The sequence below is a fragment of the Engystomops pustulosus genome, chromosome 7 (genome assembly GCF_040894005.1).
Source record: "Engystomops pustulosus chromosome 7, aEngPut4.maternal, whole genome shotgun sequence".
Lineage (NCBI taxonomy): Eukaryota > Metazoa > Chordata > Amphibia > Anura > Leptodactylidae > Engystomops > Engystomops pustulosus.
In genome coordinates, this window is record NC_092417.1 from 146,490,469 (window position 1) to 146,511,862 (window position 21,394).

General features: G+C 39.0%; 1 protein-coding gene across 1 annotated transcript in view; it reads left to right on the forward strand.

Moving 5' to 3' along the window:
- Nucleotides 1–21,394, forward strand: part of LOC140070238 (uncharacterized) — a 108,355-nt gene that overhangs the window by 27,424 nt on the left and 59,537 nt on the right. Inside the window, exons 16-29 of the mRNA XM_072116593.1 lie at nt 2,369–2,495; nt 3,138–3,393; nt 5,020–5,066; nt 5,917–6,014; nt 8,605–8,756; nt 13,396–13,534; nt 14,589–14,699; nt 14,781–14,960; nt 15,502–15,741; nt 16,029–16,185; nt 18,643–18,771; nt 18,862–19,006; nt 19,164–19,207; nt 20,296–20,439. Coding sequence (XP_071972694.1) covers nt 2,369–2,495; nt 3,138–3,393; nt 5,020–5,066; nt 5,917–6,014; nt 8,605–8,756; nt 13,396–13,534; nt 14,589–14,699; nt 14,781–14,960; nt 15,502–15,741; nt 16,029–16,185; nt 18,643–18,771; nt 18,862–19,006; nt 19,164–19,207; nt 20,296–20,439 — 1,969 coding nt within the window. The remainder of the gene's footprint in view (nt 1–2,368; nt 2,496–3,137; nt 3,394–5,019; nt 5,067–5,916; nt 6,015–8,604; nt 8,757–13,395; nt 13,535–14,588; nt 14,700–14,780; nt 14,961–15,501; nt 15,742–16,028; nt 16,186–18,642; nt 18,772–18,861; nt 19,007–19,163; nt 19,208–20,295; nt 20,440–21,394) is intronic.

Below are 21,394 nucleotides of genomic sequence, written 5' to 3' on the forward strand. Positions count from 1 at the left end.
ATTTTTTACCTGCATTGATACCATCAAAAATTCTAGAATCTAAGTATAATATCTATATCTGAAATTGTGGAATTATCTAATTTAAGAAGGATTGATTAGGATTAATGCAAATATAAGATAACATGGGTTTGTGATCAACAAAAGACATTAAAGAAAATCTACCATCACTTACACTTATTTTATCTTTCAAAAATCAACTTTTAAAATTATTTTTATGAGCCAGAAGGGCTTTGGAGGGAAGGGGAGGAGTAAGCTAGAGCCTCTCTGTGCTGTAACTTAAGAGGCTGTTGAACTTTGCAAGAGAATTTCCTCCCTAAAATACAGCGGGGGGGGGGGGGGGGGGAGGAGGAAAGAGGTGCCAGGAGAACAGTGCTGTTCCTGCACAATGTAACAACCAGTGAAGTTACATAATGGAGGAGCTCTATTTAGGCTCATTTGCATAATTAGCATGTATATTCAACAATACAGTATATTGTGAATATATTGCTTACTCGTCCACTTATCAGTTGTGACGTGCACTTCGCAACTAATGGCATTGCGAAATGCGCGTCTTTTCTGTTTAAAACCAGTTGATGCAGGGCGGGAGTGGCCTGCCTAGAAAAGTAGTGGTGGCTGGGAATGACGTACTGTGGGACAGCCACCACAAGAAGATTTTTAAAGCAGGCTGGAATGCTAACTTTTCAAAAGCCAGCAATTTTATAACTGTGGTGCCAAACTTACACTTTTTTTTCCATTGTTTGGAGACAAAGATAGCTGACTGCTTCCCTGAAATGGTGTGGACAGGCTTAGTGGTGCTGTCACATCCTCCCTTTTTATGGGAGACAAACAACCTTTGCACTCGGGAGGCGGTGGTAGAGGCTTAGACAACCGAAGTAACAGATGGAACCACTGGTGTTTCCATGATTCTTTGTGGTGCTATGCACTGCAGTTTTATTCAATCATACATGTGGTACTCAGAGTGTTGCTCGCTTCAGGGAATGGCAGCATACAGTGTGCAAATGACACGTTTTGTTTTCTGTACATGAATTTCCTCCAGTGATAGCCCTTTAGGACTGCCAATGCAACATATACCGAATTTTCAAAACTGTCCTAAGTCAGAAAAAAAGCCTTATTGGTCAGGCCTAAAACTTAACATTTATTAAATTATTAAATAATCACACTCAACTGTTTTAAAATTTCACATGTTGGGCTGCTATTTTTCATATGTAAGTATCACAGGATAAAAATTTAATAAAAATTAAAAAACAGGGGGCCTCCCCATAAATGTAGTACTCAGAGTGTTGCTTGCTTCAGGGACTTGCAGCGTACACAGTTTGCAAAAGACATGTTTAGTTTTCTGTACATTGTGCAAAAAATGCCACACCACAGAGATCCTCTAGGCCAGTGGTGGCGAACCTATGGCACGGGTGCCAGAGGTGGCACTCAGAGCCCTCTCTATGGGCACCTGCGCCATCACCCCATCGGAGACTTCGCCAGACAGGACTCAAGACCTCTTGCAGTCCCAGGCAGCCCAGGATCCTAGAAGGGCTACAATGATAACCAAAGCTTTTTCTCCTTCTTTCTACTGTATTGGTGTCCTCCAGTGCCTATATATATACATATTTAAACATGTGAGTAATAAGCCATTGTAATAAGTAATAAGCAGGGAGTAATAAGCCACTGTTTAAATTGTCGCATCGGCACTTTACAAAAATATGTGGGTTTTGGATGTAGTTTGGGCACTCGGCGTTGAAAAGGTTTGCCATCACTGCTCTAGGCAGACAATCTTGAGGAGTCTTTGCAATGTAATTCACCAATGACTTATTTATCTCTTGTCTTCTCCATTCTCAGAATAAACACGCAATATGTCATAATGCCTGAAAAAAGGTCAATTATTTAAAATTTTTAACTTCCCTTTATTATCATTCGAGTTGCCCCCTCCAACATGAACAGTGCTAGTTGGATCCACTTATCGGTACTCATCCTATCTCCTCTCCTCATTTTAACTCCTTTTTTTTATAATTCTTTATTATTTTTTTTTTCCTTGCTATTGATTGCAAAACAAAGCCCTGCTATTCCCACCTTTTTATGTGTCAGACAACACATAGGGATTGGGGGATGGAGAAAAAGAGCAAAGGATAGGGAATATTGCAGTTATGACATAGAATGCCCATATATACAGTAATGCGAAATGGAAATATCTGACAAAGTATTAAAAAAACACATCCAAAAAACACAGTAGAGGGCATGTGTTCAGGAGACCATTCTGTATTTGGGAGAGCGCTGTTAATTCCCAACATTTTTAATCCCTCTTGCTCTTGCCGTTTTACAGCCATTTTAATTTTTCATTAAAATCTACTACTATAATTACTGTATTGTTTACTTTCAGAACTGTTTGACAGATACTTGTAGCTGTGAGAAAAGTGAAAATTGTATGTGTGCCGCCCTGTTCTCCTATTATAAGATCTGTGCAGCTAAAGGGGTAATACTGAACAACTGGCAAATTGCAGCCTGCAGTAAGTATGGAATCTTTCTGTGCTTATGGACAATACGATCATGTACAGGGAAACTTTAGTGGCCCACAAGAAATAATTATTTTTTTTTTTTATTACTGTTGACAAAGCCACATGGCAATTTTTCTGTATGATGACCATTCATACTGTATGTTCCACGAACCACTACCTACAGGATGGCTGTCCACTAAACTCCCCAGCAGCGAGGCCACTGTAAATGGAGATGCGATAATAACCATTTTAAGCTCAGATTAATGGGAGTTCTTGGAAAGTAACCAAACGTTTGTAACTGTGCACTTCTTTATGGAGTCAGTGGAGTAAGATTTCCTGGTAGATTACGAAATTAGAGAAAACAATGCATTATGGGAACTGCGGGCAGCCTAAATTTGACTCCACTTCAGAACATAAATAGGATAAAGTTAGGCTTTCCCTATTTCACTGCTGCTAAAGAAAGTTTTTGACTAGTCATTTCAGAACAGAAAATGGAAAGAAAAGGTCGAAAAACACAATTTTTTTGTTTTTAAAGGGGGAATTACATATAATAATTTGGTAATAATTACAATATAGGAGTTATGCTTTAAACATAAAGTATGTCATTGTTCTGCGAAAACTCACTTATGCCAAGTTATCATTTTGTTTTTACAGATCAGTATACAAAATCCTGTTCAAAATCACAAATTTATAGCTACCAGATAAGTACATGTTTACCCACTTGCCGCTCTCTAAGTGAACCTGACATCCTCTGTAAAGTGCATTTTGACCCACTGATTGGTTGTACATGTCGGCATGGCTTTTATCTGAATGAAAAAGGTGTTTGTATTCCGGCTTCTTCCTGTCCATGTTACTACAAAGGCAGTGAGGTACTTCCAGACCATTCCATTACAGATAATGGAATCATTTGGTGAGCATTCTACATTTAAGATAAGTGGAATTTAAACATGACAATCTATTCCTAGTTTCATCACAATCTATAGTACAAGTAAAAAGAATAATTTAAGGTAACTTATCATTCAGTAATTTTCTGCGGCTATGTCACTGATGCTTCTTTTCCGACAACACAGAAAAAAAAAGACCCTTTTAGGTATCATTTTACTGATTAACGCTTTTAAATATCTTCCTGATGGAGAACAGTCACGTGCACCATCCCTCAAGACATTCAGTCATTTGTCCACTTGTAACATGAGTGAGAAGTTCTAACTACTTTTTGCTTGGCTATGATTAACACACCAGGAGAGCATTTACATTTAAAGGAAACCTACCACTTGAAGTGGCAGGTTTCAGATGGAAATACCAGGCACCAGCTCAGGGTGAGCTGGTGCCGGCGCTTATTTTTGTTAGTGTTTTAAACCGTGGTATCGCGGATTAAAACACTTTTTAAACTTTATAGCCGGCGCAGGGAGGTATGCGCTCGGCGCTTATCATGCGCGCGACCGTGCGCGTGGCTACATAGGAAGTGAAGGAGAGCCGCGCGCATGGTGAGCGCCGAGTGCGAACCTCCCTGCGCCGGCTATAAAGTTTAAAAACTAATATGGTGGGAAGGTACAAAAATGTGAGGCAAATATAATCATCAAAGACCCTAGAAAGAGTCAGAAAACTCAGCTATGAAGAATAACACGTGCCAGAACACAAGTCTAACTGGCCCCACATGGAGGGAGCAGTTAGTCAAACTATAGAGTCAGGATTTCTTCTCAGAAGTTCATTGGTTCGGCCATCCATCACTCCAACTGCACAAAATGTTAAAGATGCAAAGAAAGTCAAAGTTCAAATCAACCCCTTATTCTACCAGTGATGTAAAAATAAATGAAGGGCAAAGGCATTAAAGGGTTAACCAGACATGTGCAAGTTGTTAGTAGCAGCAGGAATGGGAAAAATACATTGTTATTCCATGGTTTGTATTTGTAAGAACAGTAGCAGGCTTCAAAATTACAGTAGATGGGAGGGTCAAATAGCAGTTTGAATACAGAGCTGAAAGAACACAACAGTTTGAGGACACTCCCCTGTGCTGTAAGTTCAGCTACAATCCTGGAATATAAATGCATTTTTTACAGTCCTGCTGCTACTAGCAACACACACACAAGTATAGTTACACACAACGTACACTGTCTGCAGCTTTTTACTGTCAAGAGATGAAATATGATCTGTACATTATAAGGATCCTCTACCACTTACATCCATTTGAAGGCTGCAACACATAAGTGCATGGAAACCCATGTATCATGCGCAAAATACAAAATTGCTAATGGTTAAAGAGGAGGAAATGCATGTAAATGCAGTCAAGATAATTCGAGGAGGCGTTGTCATTTTTTTATGACAAAATGTGTCTTGAATTATACATTATAGCAATCTCCGCCATTTCCGAGCTACTAGTTATGAGTAATGCGATAAACTGTTGGAAATTATGGCTCCTGTTTAAACTGCAAAGTCAACATATAGTTGATATTTCGGCAATCTGTTTATTTTTATATTTAAAGGGTTTAAAATGTTACATTTGTCTTGGTGATAAATCAACTGCTTTTTAACATTATAGTGTCTGTAACAAAGGAAAACTGAGCTGTGTGGGCCCTCCCCAAAAAGGTAGGTAAAAAATGCAATATTAGCTTAGTAGATAATGTAGTATTGGTAGTATTTTTTATGACATACTTATTACTAACTACTTTTATTAATGAGAAAGGAGGATTCATGCAATATGGAAATATAACAGTGAAATATATACACTCTGGGTCTCATAGCCACCTTGGGTCCTTCCTCAGGCACAACATATGCCAAAGGGATAGACAAAGAAATCATAAGGACCTGAAAGGGAGCCTTTCACCAGGAGACCCATTTTTAGCATCCCCCAGTCCCCGCAAAGCATAGTACACAAGCTGTCAAAGAGTTTTTGTATAAAAAATAGGTTTTACAGAAAAAAAAAAAATTATTATGTTATATATTACCTTCCTACTATACAGTACAACATATATTTTTTCTCTAAAACTTATTTTTTATACAAAAACTCTTTGGCAGTGTATGTACTATGCTCTGTAGGGACTGTGGCGGGATGCTGCTGACAGGTTCCCTGAAATCAAAACTTTTTTTTACCTACCTCATCCCCTTCTTAGTCATATGCAAAAATGTCCTAACGAAATTGCAAATATTTTTTAATGTAGGGGGTGGGTGGGTATTAAAGTTTTTTTAAACTATTTTAAACTATCTAGGAGTAATCGTTGTTACGGGACCCAGTAAAAAAAAAAAAAAACTCAACAATGACTGGGAAGCACCAGAATGAGAGCTTCAGAGACAACCCTTTTAAACTTCAGAAACTAATGAGCTTTGTAAATGGATTTTACCATTTAATTAGGCGTAAAAACAGAAACCCAATAATCCTTTATATGTTATCACCAAATACCTTCAAAATTCACCTTTCTTGTTTTTCCACACTTTGTAGAATGTGTAGCTCCGAAGATCTTTGTAGACTGCAGAAAAGGGAAAGGAGCCATAGGAGCCGAGTGTGCCAAAAGCTGCCAGACTCTGGACATGGATTGTGTGAGTGGAAAAATGCAAAAAAAATTTTTAATTAATGCAATAGATTCATGGATGTTTCAGCATTTTCGATCAGCAATAGTCATTTACTATGGTGTACAAAAAAAACAGGTGTATTGTGGGTAAAGGCTTATTTGCATTGGAACCCGAATTCATGTATCAGTCTCTTTAGTTTTCAGTAGCTTTGTTTTCAATATCTCTGCTTATAGTCATTAAGAGTAGCTCCTAAGGAGGAAAATTAATCCTGCTCATGGCCTCATGCACACAAACCTATGGGACCAAATCCAGTTACATAATTTGGACCAGATCTTGGCCCTCTTAGCTTTCCATGGAGAGGGTGGGGTGAGGAGCGCTAACCCCTCCTCTCTTCTGCACCCCACTATATGCTCGTCCAGGCTAGGGACTGGATGAGCATAAGTTTTTGTGCATGTGGCCCAAGGTTATCTGGACACAAAGGTTTCTTTTTTTTTTATAAAGCAGAAAACTACTCACTCCTGGTTGTATTTGCAACACATGGCCACAAACTAGGCCCACGTGTTGCTCATGTTTTCCTGGCAAAGGCAGTCGTGTGATTGTTACTCAGCAACGCACCCCAAATCCAGACTGCACCTTATTAGTTGATCTTTATTTTTTTGTGCAATCCCATCGACTTCTACGGGACTTGCCGAGCCACAAGCAAGTCCAAGAATAGGACCTTCTCTGAGCTTTTCCTCTTGGGCACCAGGCTCCTATACAGTGCTGAGGAATCCTTAGCTGTTTGTATGAGCCAATAGAAATACATGAGGACATGGGAAGGCTATAAATACCATGACTGTATTACCTGAGGAAAGAAATGGTTTTGTGCATGAGCTCTAAGGCGTTACAGTCTAGTTATCCTATCTCCCTTTTGTAATGAGATGTACAACTGTGTGACTGATTTGTGTACTCTGTATCCCCATGATGATCTGCGGAGTGTGATTTAAGGGAAATCATTAAACCCTTTGAAGTTGTAGGAAGTGTGTGCCTGATGATTGTGCAAGCGCAGCAAATGTATGGAAGTTAAATCTCTTAGATGACACAATCCATGGTGACCGGCCCATCTGTGCCATTACTATTCATTACAACCCCTAAGGATGTCAGAAAACTGATTAAACAGGTCTGTTGTCTATATTGATAGCTCTGATCGAGACTCAAGATCATTACTTTAAAGGGGTTTTCCCAAGATTTTTTTTTAAATTTATTAGCCCTAGTTTGTTCTTCTTAGCTAGAAAAGCTATAGCGCTCTGTTAGCTGGTACCTCGGCCTCCAACTTATTCCATGTGGAGGAAATTTGTCAATTCAGTTCTTCCTTTTATTCATTTGGTTTACAAAAATGAGTCAGTCCCGACAAATTCCAGAAGATGTGGGGACTCCCTAGAAATAAATACACTGTTAACTCCAATGTTCACCAACTTAATACCTTTAAGAAACAGATACAGTTGTTGAATATGCTTCACCATAGCAGGTTGGGTGTGAGCTACAGAGGAATCCTTGGGGTAATGGGGCGGGACTTGGGATGGAACTTATTGTATACATGTATATTTTTACATCCCTATATTTCTTATCTGTGCTTCTGTATGATTTTACTATGTACTGTCAGACCCCTGTACCACCTTTATTTGATTTGTAATCATTGATGGACACGAACCTCGCCATCCACAAGAGAAGGCACAGTTCACCCCCCCCCCCAAAAAAAAATTAACACCCACAGGCAAATCTGCCCCTGGCATGGAATTTTGACAGTGATTATTTAAAGAATAGCATCCATGATGGTACAAGAACAGATTGTAGGTTTTTGGGTTCTGGTTGGCTGAACCTGCCAGACCTGAATACTGATGGTTCTGCTCATCACTAGTTGTAATGTTATTTTATTGCTTTTAGAAAATAATCAAAATTAATAAAAACGGCCACAGTGCGAGTGCGCACTTTAGACACAACCTCACCATTGAGCCTCTGTATCTCAGGATGGAAGCCAGATATTAGTATGGATTGAAACCGTATGGTAGCAGTGATTTTCGCCAATCACTATTATGCTGTTACTATCACCTAATTATGCTGAAAAAAGCTGTGTGAAAAATTATTCTGAGGAATTATATAACTTAACAGGAAAACTTAAAACCAAACCTACAGTATTTTTCAGACTATAAGGCGCACCGGAGTATAAGGCGCACCATCAATAAATGCCTGCTAAAACGTCTAGGTTCATATATAATGCACACTGAACTATAAGACACACACCTGGTTATAAGGATGAATGACCAGCAGGTGGCAGACCTGTGCACAGTTCAAGGCAGCTGTTGTCTGTCAGTACGGTTCATATATAAGGCGCACTGGACTATAAGGCGCACCTTTGATTTCTGAGAAAATCTAAGGATTTTTTGTGCGCCTTATAGTCCGAAAAATACGGTAGTTCAAAAGATTCCCATAAACAGGAGAGTCTTCTTAATGGATATCCATTAACTAACATTAACATTGGATGTGTTATCTCAATATTATGAATAATGTGAATATTGAATATAATTAATATTGTCAGTTATAGTAGATTCCATATAATGGTTCTGTTTGGATTATGCAGTTTCCCTCTAAGTGTGTACCAGGCTGTGTCTGCCCCCCTGGACTGGCATCTGATGACAAAGGAGGATGCATTGAAGCAGACAGCTGTCCATGCTCACACAATGGAGTCATGTATAATTCTGGAGCGACAATTCAAGTCAGATGTAACAGTTGGTAGGTATAACTTTCTGTAACGATTAACTCATCTCACATGATCTAAGAAACACTAACTTTATTTTGAGAATATAATGTGACTGTACTTGAAATGCTACAAAATGTTTACATTTCTCATTAGAAAGGCACCATAAGCTCAAATGTACATGTTTTCCCTTCTCAGCTTTGCTGTATAGACTGGGGCAGAGTCAGCAGAGGGAAAACCAGTTATTTAACACTGAAAGAGGCGTAGAAAAGTCAAGATAATAATTCCATACCTTATATAGACTAACAAGAATTGTGTATGCATCTCCCCATGTCACTCACATATTACTTTTTGGGACTGTAACAAATTACATAAGAAATATACCATCAAAATCCATCATGATAAACTAAGGGCGCTAACTCATAGATCCAGGTACCGTGATTGTGGTAATCTTCTTATATTTCTTAGAAAATCAATTTTTAAAACAAGTTAATGAGGGGTGTGTTACCAAACCTACTCCATGCTGCATCTTCACAGGCTGTCACATTGTTTCCCTTTCCCCTATGATCCCTAAGCACATTAACCTCCATCTGCATGATGTATTTTCACTGCATCAGAGGGAGTTTCAGCACACAGTGTAAGGGGGAAATGTTCCTGCACAGTGTAACAGCCTGTGAAGCTGCAGCATAAAGGGGCTCTGATAACACCCCCAAAAGCCCTTGAGGCTCATTAGATAAGTTGATTCTAAAAGGAAGGAAGCCATGAATAACAAATATGAGAAGATTACCACAATTGCGGTACCTGGCTCTATGAGTGATTGTCCCTGGCTTATCATGCTGGATTTTCATGTCAGATTTCCTTGAAATAGTCTCTCTTAACACCCATTCATATAAATTCCTACTCCAATTGTTATAAAGGCATAGGAACCTTACTGCATTTTCTATACAAGTAATATAGGAAACTAAAATGGTGGAGGAGCACTAAAAGGTATAGGATATAAGATATTGACTGTGTCCTCTTACCTCAAATACCAGGGCACCCGATAAAAAATGACGATATAGAGAAAACGATAAGAAGATGGCACAACTTAATAGCTTAGAGAAAATGATATATACAGGCTGTCCCCTTCTTAAGGACACCCGACTTACAGACAACCCATAGTTACAGACAGACCTCTCTGACCTCTGGTGAAGCTTTCTGAATGCTTTACTATAGTCCCAGGCTGCAATAATCAGCTTTAAGGTGTCTGTAATGAAGCTTTATTGATAATCCTTGGTCCCATTACAGCAAAAAAATGTTTAAACTCCAATTGTCACTGGGGCGAAATTTCAGTGTTGATATGGAAATGTATGGAAAGATAAAAATAGCTACTGGAATAAAATAATAAAAAATAAAGACACACACAGGTTAAGTACAAGACCCTAATTGGGTCACTTATATTATACATACTTGCCAGAAGCCAGCAGGTCGTAAAGTCTCATAGGAAGTTCATATGTCCAGGGGTCATATGACCATTGATATTGGCAGTTTCTGGTAAATTTTGTCCAGGTAAGTAGAATATGGGTGACCCTACTTGCCCTGTTGAAGTTGAATATAAGTGCAATTACAAACAAACCAAAAAATAGGCCTAGACTCACCAACATGCAGCATTCACTTATCACAATCCCCTGTTTAGTCAAGTGTGCAGAAAAAGGAAGTGGAGGATAGGTTTTCATGTTGGCAAAAGTTAAATCCCAGAAGTTCTCTAGGATGACGCTTCGTAGAAAAAAACCTACATTTTATTGAGATATGTTTAAAAACTGAATGCACATTGAAGGAGCAAAACAGAGAAGGACCTAGAGTAGAGGATCTAGAGTAGCTCTTAAAGGAAATCTACCACATGGATGCAGTATGGTACACTAAGCACACTTATATGCTGGTGTGTGTCCCAGGCTACCTTCTTCCTTCGAATGGCCTATTTTACAAGAAAATTGCATTTGAAAAATTATGTAAATGAGCCTCTGGGGTTCCTGGCTCTGTCACAGAAACCCCTTCTGCTAATAATGACGTCCCCAACTGTATGGCTGGGGAAGGGACGGAGGCATAGGGCATTAATGCCAAAGAGAGAGAAGCATAATTAGCATAAGACAGGACTAAAATAGACTTCTGTGATGTTGACAGGAGGCCCTGAGGCTCATTTGCATGTATTTCAAATTCAGTTTTTCTCCAAAACAAGGCCATTAGTGGAAAAGGACGAATGGATCTTGTTTCAGGGTGCACACACCAGCGTGTAAGTGTCCTGGGTGTACAATACTGAATCCATGTGGCAGATTCCCTTTAATCTTGGTTTCAAATAAGTGGCCAACCCCTTTAAAGCAATACTCATTATTATCCAATAGATAGAAATACAGCCAGTAAAAATTTTCTTTAATATTTATTTATAGTTGAGTCATTTATGGTCTTTGAGAAACCCATTTCTACTTTTAGCCTTTCCTTTTCTAAGATTACATTTATGATTCATTTTATTTGGTCTAAGTAGCTACGTTCTTTTTTAAAAATATTGCTAAGCACTAAAATATAAAAACTTCACTAAACTATTTTGTACCTCCCCCTTACATTTTCTAATATAGGAAACAACCATCCACAGTAAAGTTTTCCTTATAGATAAACTTAAAATTAATAGTTGTAACAATGTGCTAGTATTTTTACATCTGTGCCGGCATCATAATTTATTTGTTTAACTTAAATGTATAAATTTCACTAAACTATTTTGTAGTAATATCCTTGTCATTATGTCCTCTAATATAGGAAATAACCACCAACAAGAAAATGTTCCTTATAGATGTAATAATAAATAATAGTACATTGTAACATCTGTACCGGTGTTATCCATTGTTCATAGGGTATGGCTGAAGATGTGCTCATTGTGTTCTTCTATGACATTACTGGTGTGAACAATGGTTTATGCTTGCTAGCTGTCTTGATTGATTCTGCACCACACCTGACCCACAGAGATTGATAATGTTGCTCTCCAGTCACCTTCAGGACCAGGACCATGATTCTGTCATTTGATGCTTCCGCCCAATACTCTGTGCTTGCTGTAGTCTCTGTTTGTAGTAGCTTCCAGTATCTAGCTATTGTGTTTTTTCTCATCCATGCATTTTGGTTTTTGGACCTTCTGCCTATATTCAGACTATCCTTCTTCCTTGCAATTTTGTCTTGCAATGCCCTCTTCATTGTGACTCTGCCCTCTTCTGTATTTGTTTTGTCTTGTCTTTGTCTCTGTGAAGAAAGTCCTCAAATTGTAATCCCCTAGTGATTTTGACACAATAAAGATAATTTTTAATCCCTTAACAATTTTACTGCTTTTATTTATTGCTGTGAGGTTCAATGTAAAATTCCAGTAGAAGCAGAAACTTCATGATTCCTCTGTGCTATGAGATGCTGTGTGGTGACAATCTGCTTTATGCATCCCTTCTGTCTGTAGCTAGTAGTGTAAGTCTCTGCACACTGCTGCTTGCCCGCAGGTAGTGCCTGTGTCTGAGCTGGCCCTGTAATTCAGGGAAGATGGGCTGGAGGCAAAAAACACTGCAGTGTGCAGACATAGGAAGCTATTCATGAGAAGAATCCAACCATAGTCAGGAGATTTATGGTCGTATCTAGGGACAACCAAAATGGTAAACACTAGAACGTTAGAATTATATCTGTTAAATGCTGTATTTATGTTAATATTAGTGAAATAGAGAATGTGTTATTTTGTTATACTAAGTATAAATAAGAATCTTGTTTTCTTACAGCTAGGGTTTGAGAAGCAATCAGGTAGGGGAAGCTGGGTAGGGGGTTAGGGTCCACTGTCTTTGTCTGTTGTTCTAGTCTGTTCTCAGAGTATAAATCACACACATCTGGGCAAATTTATAGAAAATACTCCAGAGTGTTGGCATAATTAACTCAAATTGGCATGCATGTCTTGTACTCCATGGGGCAGATTTACTCACCCGGTCCATTCGCAATCCCGTGGCGCTTTCTCTGCGGTGGATTCCGGCAATTCACTAAGGTAGTTCCTCCGACGTCCACCAAGTGTCGCTGCTGCACTGAAGTTCATCGGAATGCACTGATCTTCACCAAGCCGGGCCGAGTGCAGGTAAGCGCGAGTCCACCGACACTTTTTTTTTTAATGCAGCGGATTTTCCAAATCCGTCGGGTTTTCGTATGGCCACGCCCCCGATTTCCGTCGCGTGCATGCCGGCGCCGACGCGCCACAATACGATCGCGTGCGCAGAAATCCCGGGGCAATACAGGGAAAATCGTCGCAAAACGGAAATATTCAGTAAACCCGTCACAAAAACTCGAATCGGGCCCTTAGTAAATGACCCCCCATGTATCCATTGTTTTGCCTATTAGCTTTCCATGGGTGCCCTTATCAGAAACAGTTGGGGCTTCATGTGGAGGGGGCATTACTTTAGTTCCATATCATATATCAAAAAATGCATATTTTTTGCCATAAAGTCAGCCAACAAATAATTGACAAATAATTGTTGTAACCTTTGACTACAGTAGCGTAATAATCTGGCAGATTTTAATACTATTTAGCTAACTATTTATTTCCATTCTACAAATTTATATCTGAGTAATGAGAAAAATAATTACACACATTAGAGATTTTTCTAAAGGAACATTTTTCTTGTTGTTTTACAGTACTTGCAAGAAAAGAAGGTGGGAATGTACAAACAATACTTGTTTGGCGACATGTACGGTTTTTGGTAATGGTCATTATGTCACTTTTGATGGTAAACGCTACGCATTCAATGGAGAATGTCAATATACTCTTGCTCAGGTATTGTCAAGCTCATTTGTACTGTAAATTCCCTGCTTTGTGTTTGTGTTTGCTTGCTGTGCCGACCTGGTGTAAAGAGGTAGAACACTCCTCTTTAGGATATCAAGCCAATCTATGGGACTATGTATGTGTGTAATATATACTCCACTATTTCACAGCTTGTCCATGCAATATATTCATTTGTACAGTATAGTTTCTTTTTGGTCCATATCTGTTGGTGATTATGATATGGTTATGATAACCCTGTACAGAGAGGGCTCATGGGTAGTGATGAGCGGACCCAAACTGAAATATTTGGGCCTTTGTCGATTATTGCATATTCGGGTACCTGACAAGAAGTCTGTGCAAGAATGTTCATCGGTAACACCCGAGATCGCTACTGGGACCAATTGTGGTTATTATCCCGGACCATTTTTTACAAGCAAGCAGGTGTTTGATTTCAGGTCTGTATACATGAATTCAAAATTTTGGTCCAAATCTGTCCAAACCTGCCAGACTAGAATCCCCTTGGGTCTGCTTGTCACTTCTCATGAACTGAACCTTATCCATATGGGTAGGTGTCTGCTATATTATAAAGCAGAAAACAGTCAATAACTGCCATGATTTGTGCAGTTCATTTTTGACGTGCCTCAGTCAAATCCATCCATGGCACCTTAACACCAGCAGTGTACCCTATGCTCATTGGGGTTGCCATGGCAAGTGGGGGGGCTCTTCAGAGGCTTCATGAGGTTTCGACCAGGACACTTTGCTGAAGATAGGCTGTACTAAGTACATTACAGCTAAAACTACAATAAAATTTTGTATTTCAGTATATTGTTTGAGTGATCAGACCCCATAAGGTTTAAACACCATGAAGGGCCTGAAAAATTAGTAAAAATCTTTGTGATTGTACTGGCCCAAAAAATAAAAGGATGTGTTATTTAGATTGCACCATGAAAGACATGAAAACAGATACAGAATAAGGTGCAAGTGTGTTCTTTTGTGAAATACATCACGTTATGAAATAGAAACAAATGAGGAATGTATGACAATAGACTTTTCTATTGAACTCTAGGACCATTGCACTCTGAATGTAACCAACAGCACGTTTAGGATCATAACAGAAAATGTCCCTTGTGGAACCACAGGAATGACTTGCTCCAAGACCATCAAACTTTTCATTGAAGTGAGTAAGCAATCTACAGTGATTATACACTACACTGTGAAATATTATGGTAGCATTTATAAGTCAAATTTGTCTTAACAGAATTTCGAGTTAATCCTTGTTGATGATCATCTAAACGTGGCCCAGAGAGGTCCTGGCACTGGCGTACCCTATAGAGTACGATTGATGGGTATCTACATAGTTGTTGAGACTAAAAGTGGTCTACTAATATTATGGGATAAAAAGACAAGCATCTTCATGAAAGTCACTAGTGAATTCAGGGTAAGTTTTTGTTACATGTTAATATGGTGGAATCAGGATAGGTGAGTCAGATAATCAGTCAGGGGTCAAACACATGTAGTTAAGGTACTCATTGCTGTTATATACATATTACAATAAACAACATGCAGCATAATATCCGGTCGGATGCTGGCAGTTTCTATGGCTGCTAAGACTGTAGTTACGCCCCTTGTTTGTGACCCATTAATAAATTTACAATCAATTACACTATTTAATAGAAATTCAATACATTATCACATAAATATTCAAGTATTTGCAGTTATGCTGAGTTATTTTTTATTCTATATTTGTAAAAAAAAAAAACATCACCTTTTACCCACTCAAAATTTTGCTGTTGGCAAAACTAAAAAAAGTATTTAAGAAAAAGTATTAAAAAAATTACTATGATTATTGAAAAATGTGTTGTACAAATCCAGTAGAAAGTGTGTCTGCTAATAATAGATCCAGTGTATTAGCACAGAGCTAGTTCATGGCATTGAGGTCTCTGTACAAAAAAATTACTTATTCTGTTACATTCTACCAGGGGAAGCTTTGTGGACTCTGTGGAAACTATGATGGAAATGCAAACAATGATCTTACAACTCGTAACAATGCCATTGTTGGAAACATTGAAGAATTTGGAAACAGTTGGAAGTTAACCTCAACATGTCCAGATGCCAAAATCAACAGGGACCCTTGTTCATTAAACCCATATAGAGTATCGTGGGCTCAGAAAAAATGCAGTATCATAACCAGTCAAGTCTTCTCTGCCTGTCATCCACATGTATGTACAATACCTCTTGACAGCCTATCATATAAAATAAGTGGTGGCTACTGATTAAATGTCAGATCAGTAAATAAATACAATACCTATTAATTTAACATTATACAGTGTTAATCCAGAGGAAGGCAAATGCCCTGCAAGGCTGATGCCAATTGGCCCGAGGTAGGGAAAATTCCTTCCCGACCCCTAATATGATGGTCATAATAACCCCCTGGATCAACAGAAACTACTAACTTTTATTTCTACAAGATGTGAAGTTAGCTCATGAACTGTTTTTGAAACTATAGGTTGACCCCTTCCCGTACTATGATTCCTGTGTTACTGATTCATGTGCTTGTAACACTGGTGGAGACTGTGAATGCTTCTGTACTGCAGTGGCTGCCTATGCTCAGGCTTGTGGAGAACACAGTATATGCATCTCCTGGAGAACTCCACACATCTGTCGTGAGTAATTTATTTTTTTCCATTAATTTAATTTCTATTTGAATTGGGTTTTCTAAGAAAAGTATCTCTCCCCTCCACTGTCTTTTGGGAATGTTCTGCTTTCTGAGGGTATGACAGCTTGGAGAAGTAAGGGGTACCGCCAGTGTCTTTAAACCTTATATGAATGGAGTGGTGGGACATATGCTCAGTGGTGCAGATACTTGGAGTCAGCCATTCTAGAAGTCTCTTAGAAGTAAATGTAATGGCGAGTAAGCATGTGCATCACCACTCCATTTACATGATCTAGGCAGGGACACTTGTAGTCCCATCATTGTTGTGATTTCTGGTGGTCCCAACAGTTACTCTCCCATCAGTTGAACATGTTGGATGTCTTAAATAGGGAGACCAATTTAAGCCAAACTCTAGCTAAACAAAATTGTGTTTTTGGTTGTGTTAGACCTTCCCAACTACGTTCACCAAGTCTTCCTTACAATGTGAGGGAAATATAGTTTCTATAGCTAAGCCACCAGTTTTACTACTAGGGTTTTCACAGCTCAGTGTTATACAATAATTCCTGTCTGAATGCATTGTGCAACCTGTCTCTAATACAGTTCAGACCAATACCTCTCAGTGGTTGAAAGACACAAAATACATATGCAGAACATAATTAATACATGTTGCTAAAGTACAGTGAATTACATGCAGGACAAGTGTGTTAAATATGAGCTAAGTGAAAAACAGAATGGAACAAAAAAGGAGTGAAAGTCTTGACTGTGAGGGTTCCTACTGTTTCCCAAATAGTTCTTATATAGTTGTTGTGATGTACGCTATGGAAAGGCCCAGGAATGTATACAAAAACAGCGAGCTCTAATGCTTAGCACACTGTCCAGAATTCTCTACCCAATTGTCTCACAAACCCTAATGGTAAGGCACAACTGGTTGACAAAATAGGTACAAAACCACCAGATGGTAGAATAGTCTGAGCATGAGCCAAAAGTCGGAAACAGATTAGAAGCACAAGTATGGTATGGAGCTAACTAACTAAGAGACTTCTAGAACCAACTGAATAGCAAGGGTGGGTAAAACTGTTATGTAATATCAGAGCCTGACCCCAACAATGATTGGACAAGAACCCCAAGTTCCTGACTCTGAAACTGTCAGTTACAGCGGATTAACTATTGATGAACCAAGGCCAACCTGCAGGAAGGAGACGGGTATGCTGCTAACCAATCCAAACAGTCTAGTAAGCCTAAAACACTATAGTGTTCAAAAAAAGCCACTAAAGGACACAATCAGCAACTACTCAGCCACGACTCCATGGACAGCGGATGACGCCAACACAGAGGGTATTGGAGTCAAACTTCCCTTTGCACAAAGCTCAAAATAGCACAAAAAGTGCAGCAGAAGATTAAAAGTTTTGAACAAAAAGATGATTTTCTGATAACAGAGTAATTTGATACTATTTTAGGTTGGACACATTTTTAGTTCCATTTATAAATTTTGGTTTAAGAAATCGAATATGGGGAATGCGTCGATGTAACCAAGTGGGTTAATTAAAAAAAAAAAAACTGCTTATTTATTAAAAAAAAAATGAAAGACACAATTAGTCCAAATTTAGGAAAAATGTTTATTTATACTGAACTTCGGTTGGTAAAATCAGATCAAAGTCCTAGGTGATAAATATGCCCCAATGAGTAAATCTTTCAACTGTCAATTGATTCTTCTATTTGTTATCCTACATTCAAAAAAAATCAATTCAACCAGCCCTAATTGTGCTTACTGCATGTAACATTTGTTTAAAGGGTCACTCTAAAGCTACTGCTAAAAGTTTAAGCACGGCTGGAGAGAGACTTTGATAACAATTCCAACAATACCTGTATCATGCTGCTGGCTTCTGCCTAGCCTGAGATACATACTGTATATTTCACATTAGATTCAGATTCAGCTATTCCTGATTTGGGTGGTCACTTCCATGTTGTGACATGAGCTCAGGGCATTGAAGCCTAAACAGCACAGCATATTTGTAATTGGCTGATATGAAGCATGTGAGTCACATGCTTGTGACATCACTGAATGCCCTTTGCATCACACTTTTACTTTTAAATGATGCAGGACAGCTTGTTTGTAATTGGCCAACTTGAAGCGTGTGATGAGTCACATGCTTGGTACATCACTACAGGTCCTACAGCCCCTCTCAACAAGCCTCTTGTTGTCTCTATCTGTACTTTACGGTTTCCCAGGGCAACCAGGAAGCATGGCACATGGAGATTAGCCTGAGGGGCAAGGTAAATCCTCTGCTAGCTGCTAAACAGCTGCAGATAGCTAATTATAGTAAATTAGAGAATTGCTTATTTTTTCTTAGTGCAGAGTTAGGCAAAAGTTTTTATACTTACAGTTGTTTCCTTTTTCATTGTCTACCACTGTCTACAATTTTTCCAAATGTTTTGCTTTAACCTTTAATATCAACTTTACAAACAGCTCTCTTCTGTGACTACTACAATGGAGAAAACGGTTGTGAGTGGCACTATAAACCTTGTGGTGCTCCCTGCTTGAAAACCTGTCGAAATCCAACCGGAGTATGCACTTATTTGATAAGAGGCCTGGAAGGTAAATCCACTGTCACTCTGCTGATGAATTTATTTTGTGTAACATAATGCTTTTCCAAGGTTAAAGAAAAAAACTGTAATCTTTTCACAGGATGTTACCCCACATGTCCTCCCGAAAATCCCTATTTTGATGAAGATGAAATGAAGTGTGTATCAGTATGTGGCTGCTTTGATGAGGACAGGAAACACTACAAGATAGGCACATTATTTTCAAATGGGACAAACTGTATTATTTGGTAATATTTTCGTTTTAAACATTTAAAAACTGCTATTAAAAAGTCAAGTGATGAAAAAACTACAAAAAAAAAAATCATAGATCTACAGGTCATGATCAATATTTTGTTAGCTTTTTAAAGAGGTTGTCTAAGATTTTCTACTTTTTACTCTCCACAGTAATTGTACTATGAACGGTATCATTTGCACTTATGATGTGAAAGGTAAGCAAGTCGCATATGGAGTTAAGATAAATAGTTTTTTTTACCAACGTTTTGTTATTATTATTTATTTTTACAGCACCAATAGTTCCGTGGTGCTGTATAATCACAAGGGTTCACAAGGTAGATGTTCTAGTAGAAGTTTTTTTGAGGAAACAGGCAATAAAAACGCTTTCCATCATTGCTGAAAAGTTGTTTCCCACTATAACTGTGTAAAAATATAAAAGGGTCCATTTTCCAAAAATGGAACACTATAATAGCACATACTATATTGCAGTTGCAATTCTTGATTCATTAAATAGTGGAATGTGTAAAAATAAAGCCTATAAAGAATTGCCACCCCACAGCATTACTAGCCCACAGTCAAACTGGTCATGCTGGAGGATGTTACAGGCAGCAGATTGTTCTCCATGGTGTCTCCACACTATGTTATGTGTCACATGTGCTCAATGTGAACCTGCTCTAACCTGTGAAGATAACAGGCTGCCAATGTCGAATCTATCAAACCTAATATTTCCTGCAAAATACCAATCTCCCTCCACCACCCTCATGGAGTCTGTTAATTTGAGAAGACACATGGATATTAGTGAACTTCAGAAGGTCGGTTACAGGACTCTGGCAATGCTCTTCCATAGTGGTCGGTACCGTAACACGTGAAACATAGTACATGTCCTATATTTCTCTGTGTACGGTCAAGGTGTGGTGAGAAAACGTGTGCTCACCGCACCATAACCGGGCGCCATAGGCGTCAATGGGGGCCGATATAATTTCCTGTCAGATATTGGTCCCCATTACGTGTGAATGAGCCCTTACATGGGTAGTCCCTTTGAAATATGTTATGTCACCTTGTGAATGAGGTGCATGCGGGGCAATTGCTCTGAACTGCCCATGTTCTCCATTCCGCAGCCCCATAGACATGAATGCTGGACAAATCACACATGTTACAACCCAGCTTTTTTCCTTCTTTCTTCTGTTGGTATTAAATAATGTTTATACAGTAAAATATACAAACAATAAAAAAGGAACATTAAATTTTTTTAATCGAACATTATATATATTTTTTTTACTGAATACCTTGTATTTTATTGCAGAATGTATATGTAGCTATGAAGGACGTATGTACAAATACAATGAAACCGTTTACAATATAACAAGTGATCCAGAAGGCTGTGGCACTGGTATATGCAAGGAAAATGGAACCATCTACAGAGATGTCCACGCCTGTGCCACTACAGGTAGGACATTACTCTTATTCTTATGGTACTTTGTTGCCACTTTTTACAGAAACTCTCAGTTAATACTGTTTACATATCATTTTTGGGGGATAGAATGAGCAGACATAAGTTATAAACAATAATACCACTACACAGGGGCTCATTTACTAAGGGTTGCGCTGCTCACTTTTGTTGGACTGTTTGCCTTTTTCGGGGATTGCACGGCCTGGACAGGTATTTGACAGGTGTCTGCACTGGGATTTTGGAGCACGCTATCCTTTTGTGGTGCTGCTGCGCTGGCTTTCATGCGACAAAAATTAGGGGGTGTGCCGCCGGACAATTCGACTGATTTGGATTGAGCGCAGGATTTCACTTTCAAATTGTGTGGCAAGTCCAAGCACTTACACGCACCACTAAAAAGATGGTGAACTCTGTCGGAAATGAGCGGGGCAGGGACACATGCAAGATATCGGGCTCACAATCTTAGTGAATTGTGGAACAGTGCATTATTGCAACACAATTTGAAAGTTAAATCCAGCGCTTAGTCCGAATCAGTCAGATCGTCCGATAGCACGCCCCCCAATTTGTGTCACATGAAAGCCAAAAAACTTTATGTAACACAATCCCAGCGTAGACACCTGTCTCATAAATACGTGTCCAAGCCGTGCAATCCCCGAAAAGGTGCAAAATCTGACGAAAGTTAGTAGCACGACCCTTAGTAAATGAGTTCCATTGTGTTGCCTATTACCACAAATCACTATATTGCCGAAATAATGATGCCATACAAAAAGTGTGTATATAAAAGGGGCACGCTGTGAAAGGATTTTTTTCAAAAAACTGAGCTGTACTCACCTCCTGCATTGCTCCTGGTGTCCTGCGCCACCATCTCACCCGGCTGTGCCCCAGTTTGTTTACAGGGGAACGGAATCTGCACTGAGTTCAGCTCCCGGGCGGCCAAGGTGGTCGGCCACATCCA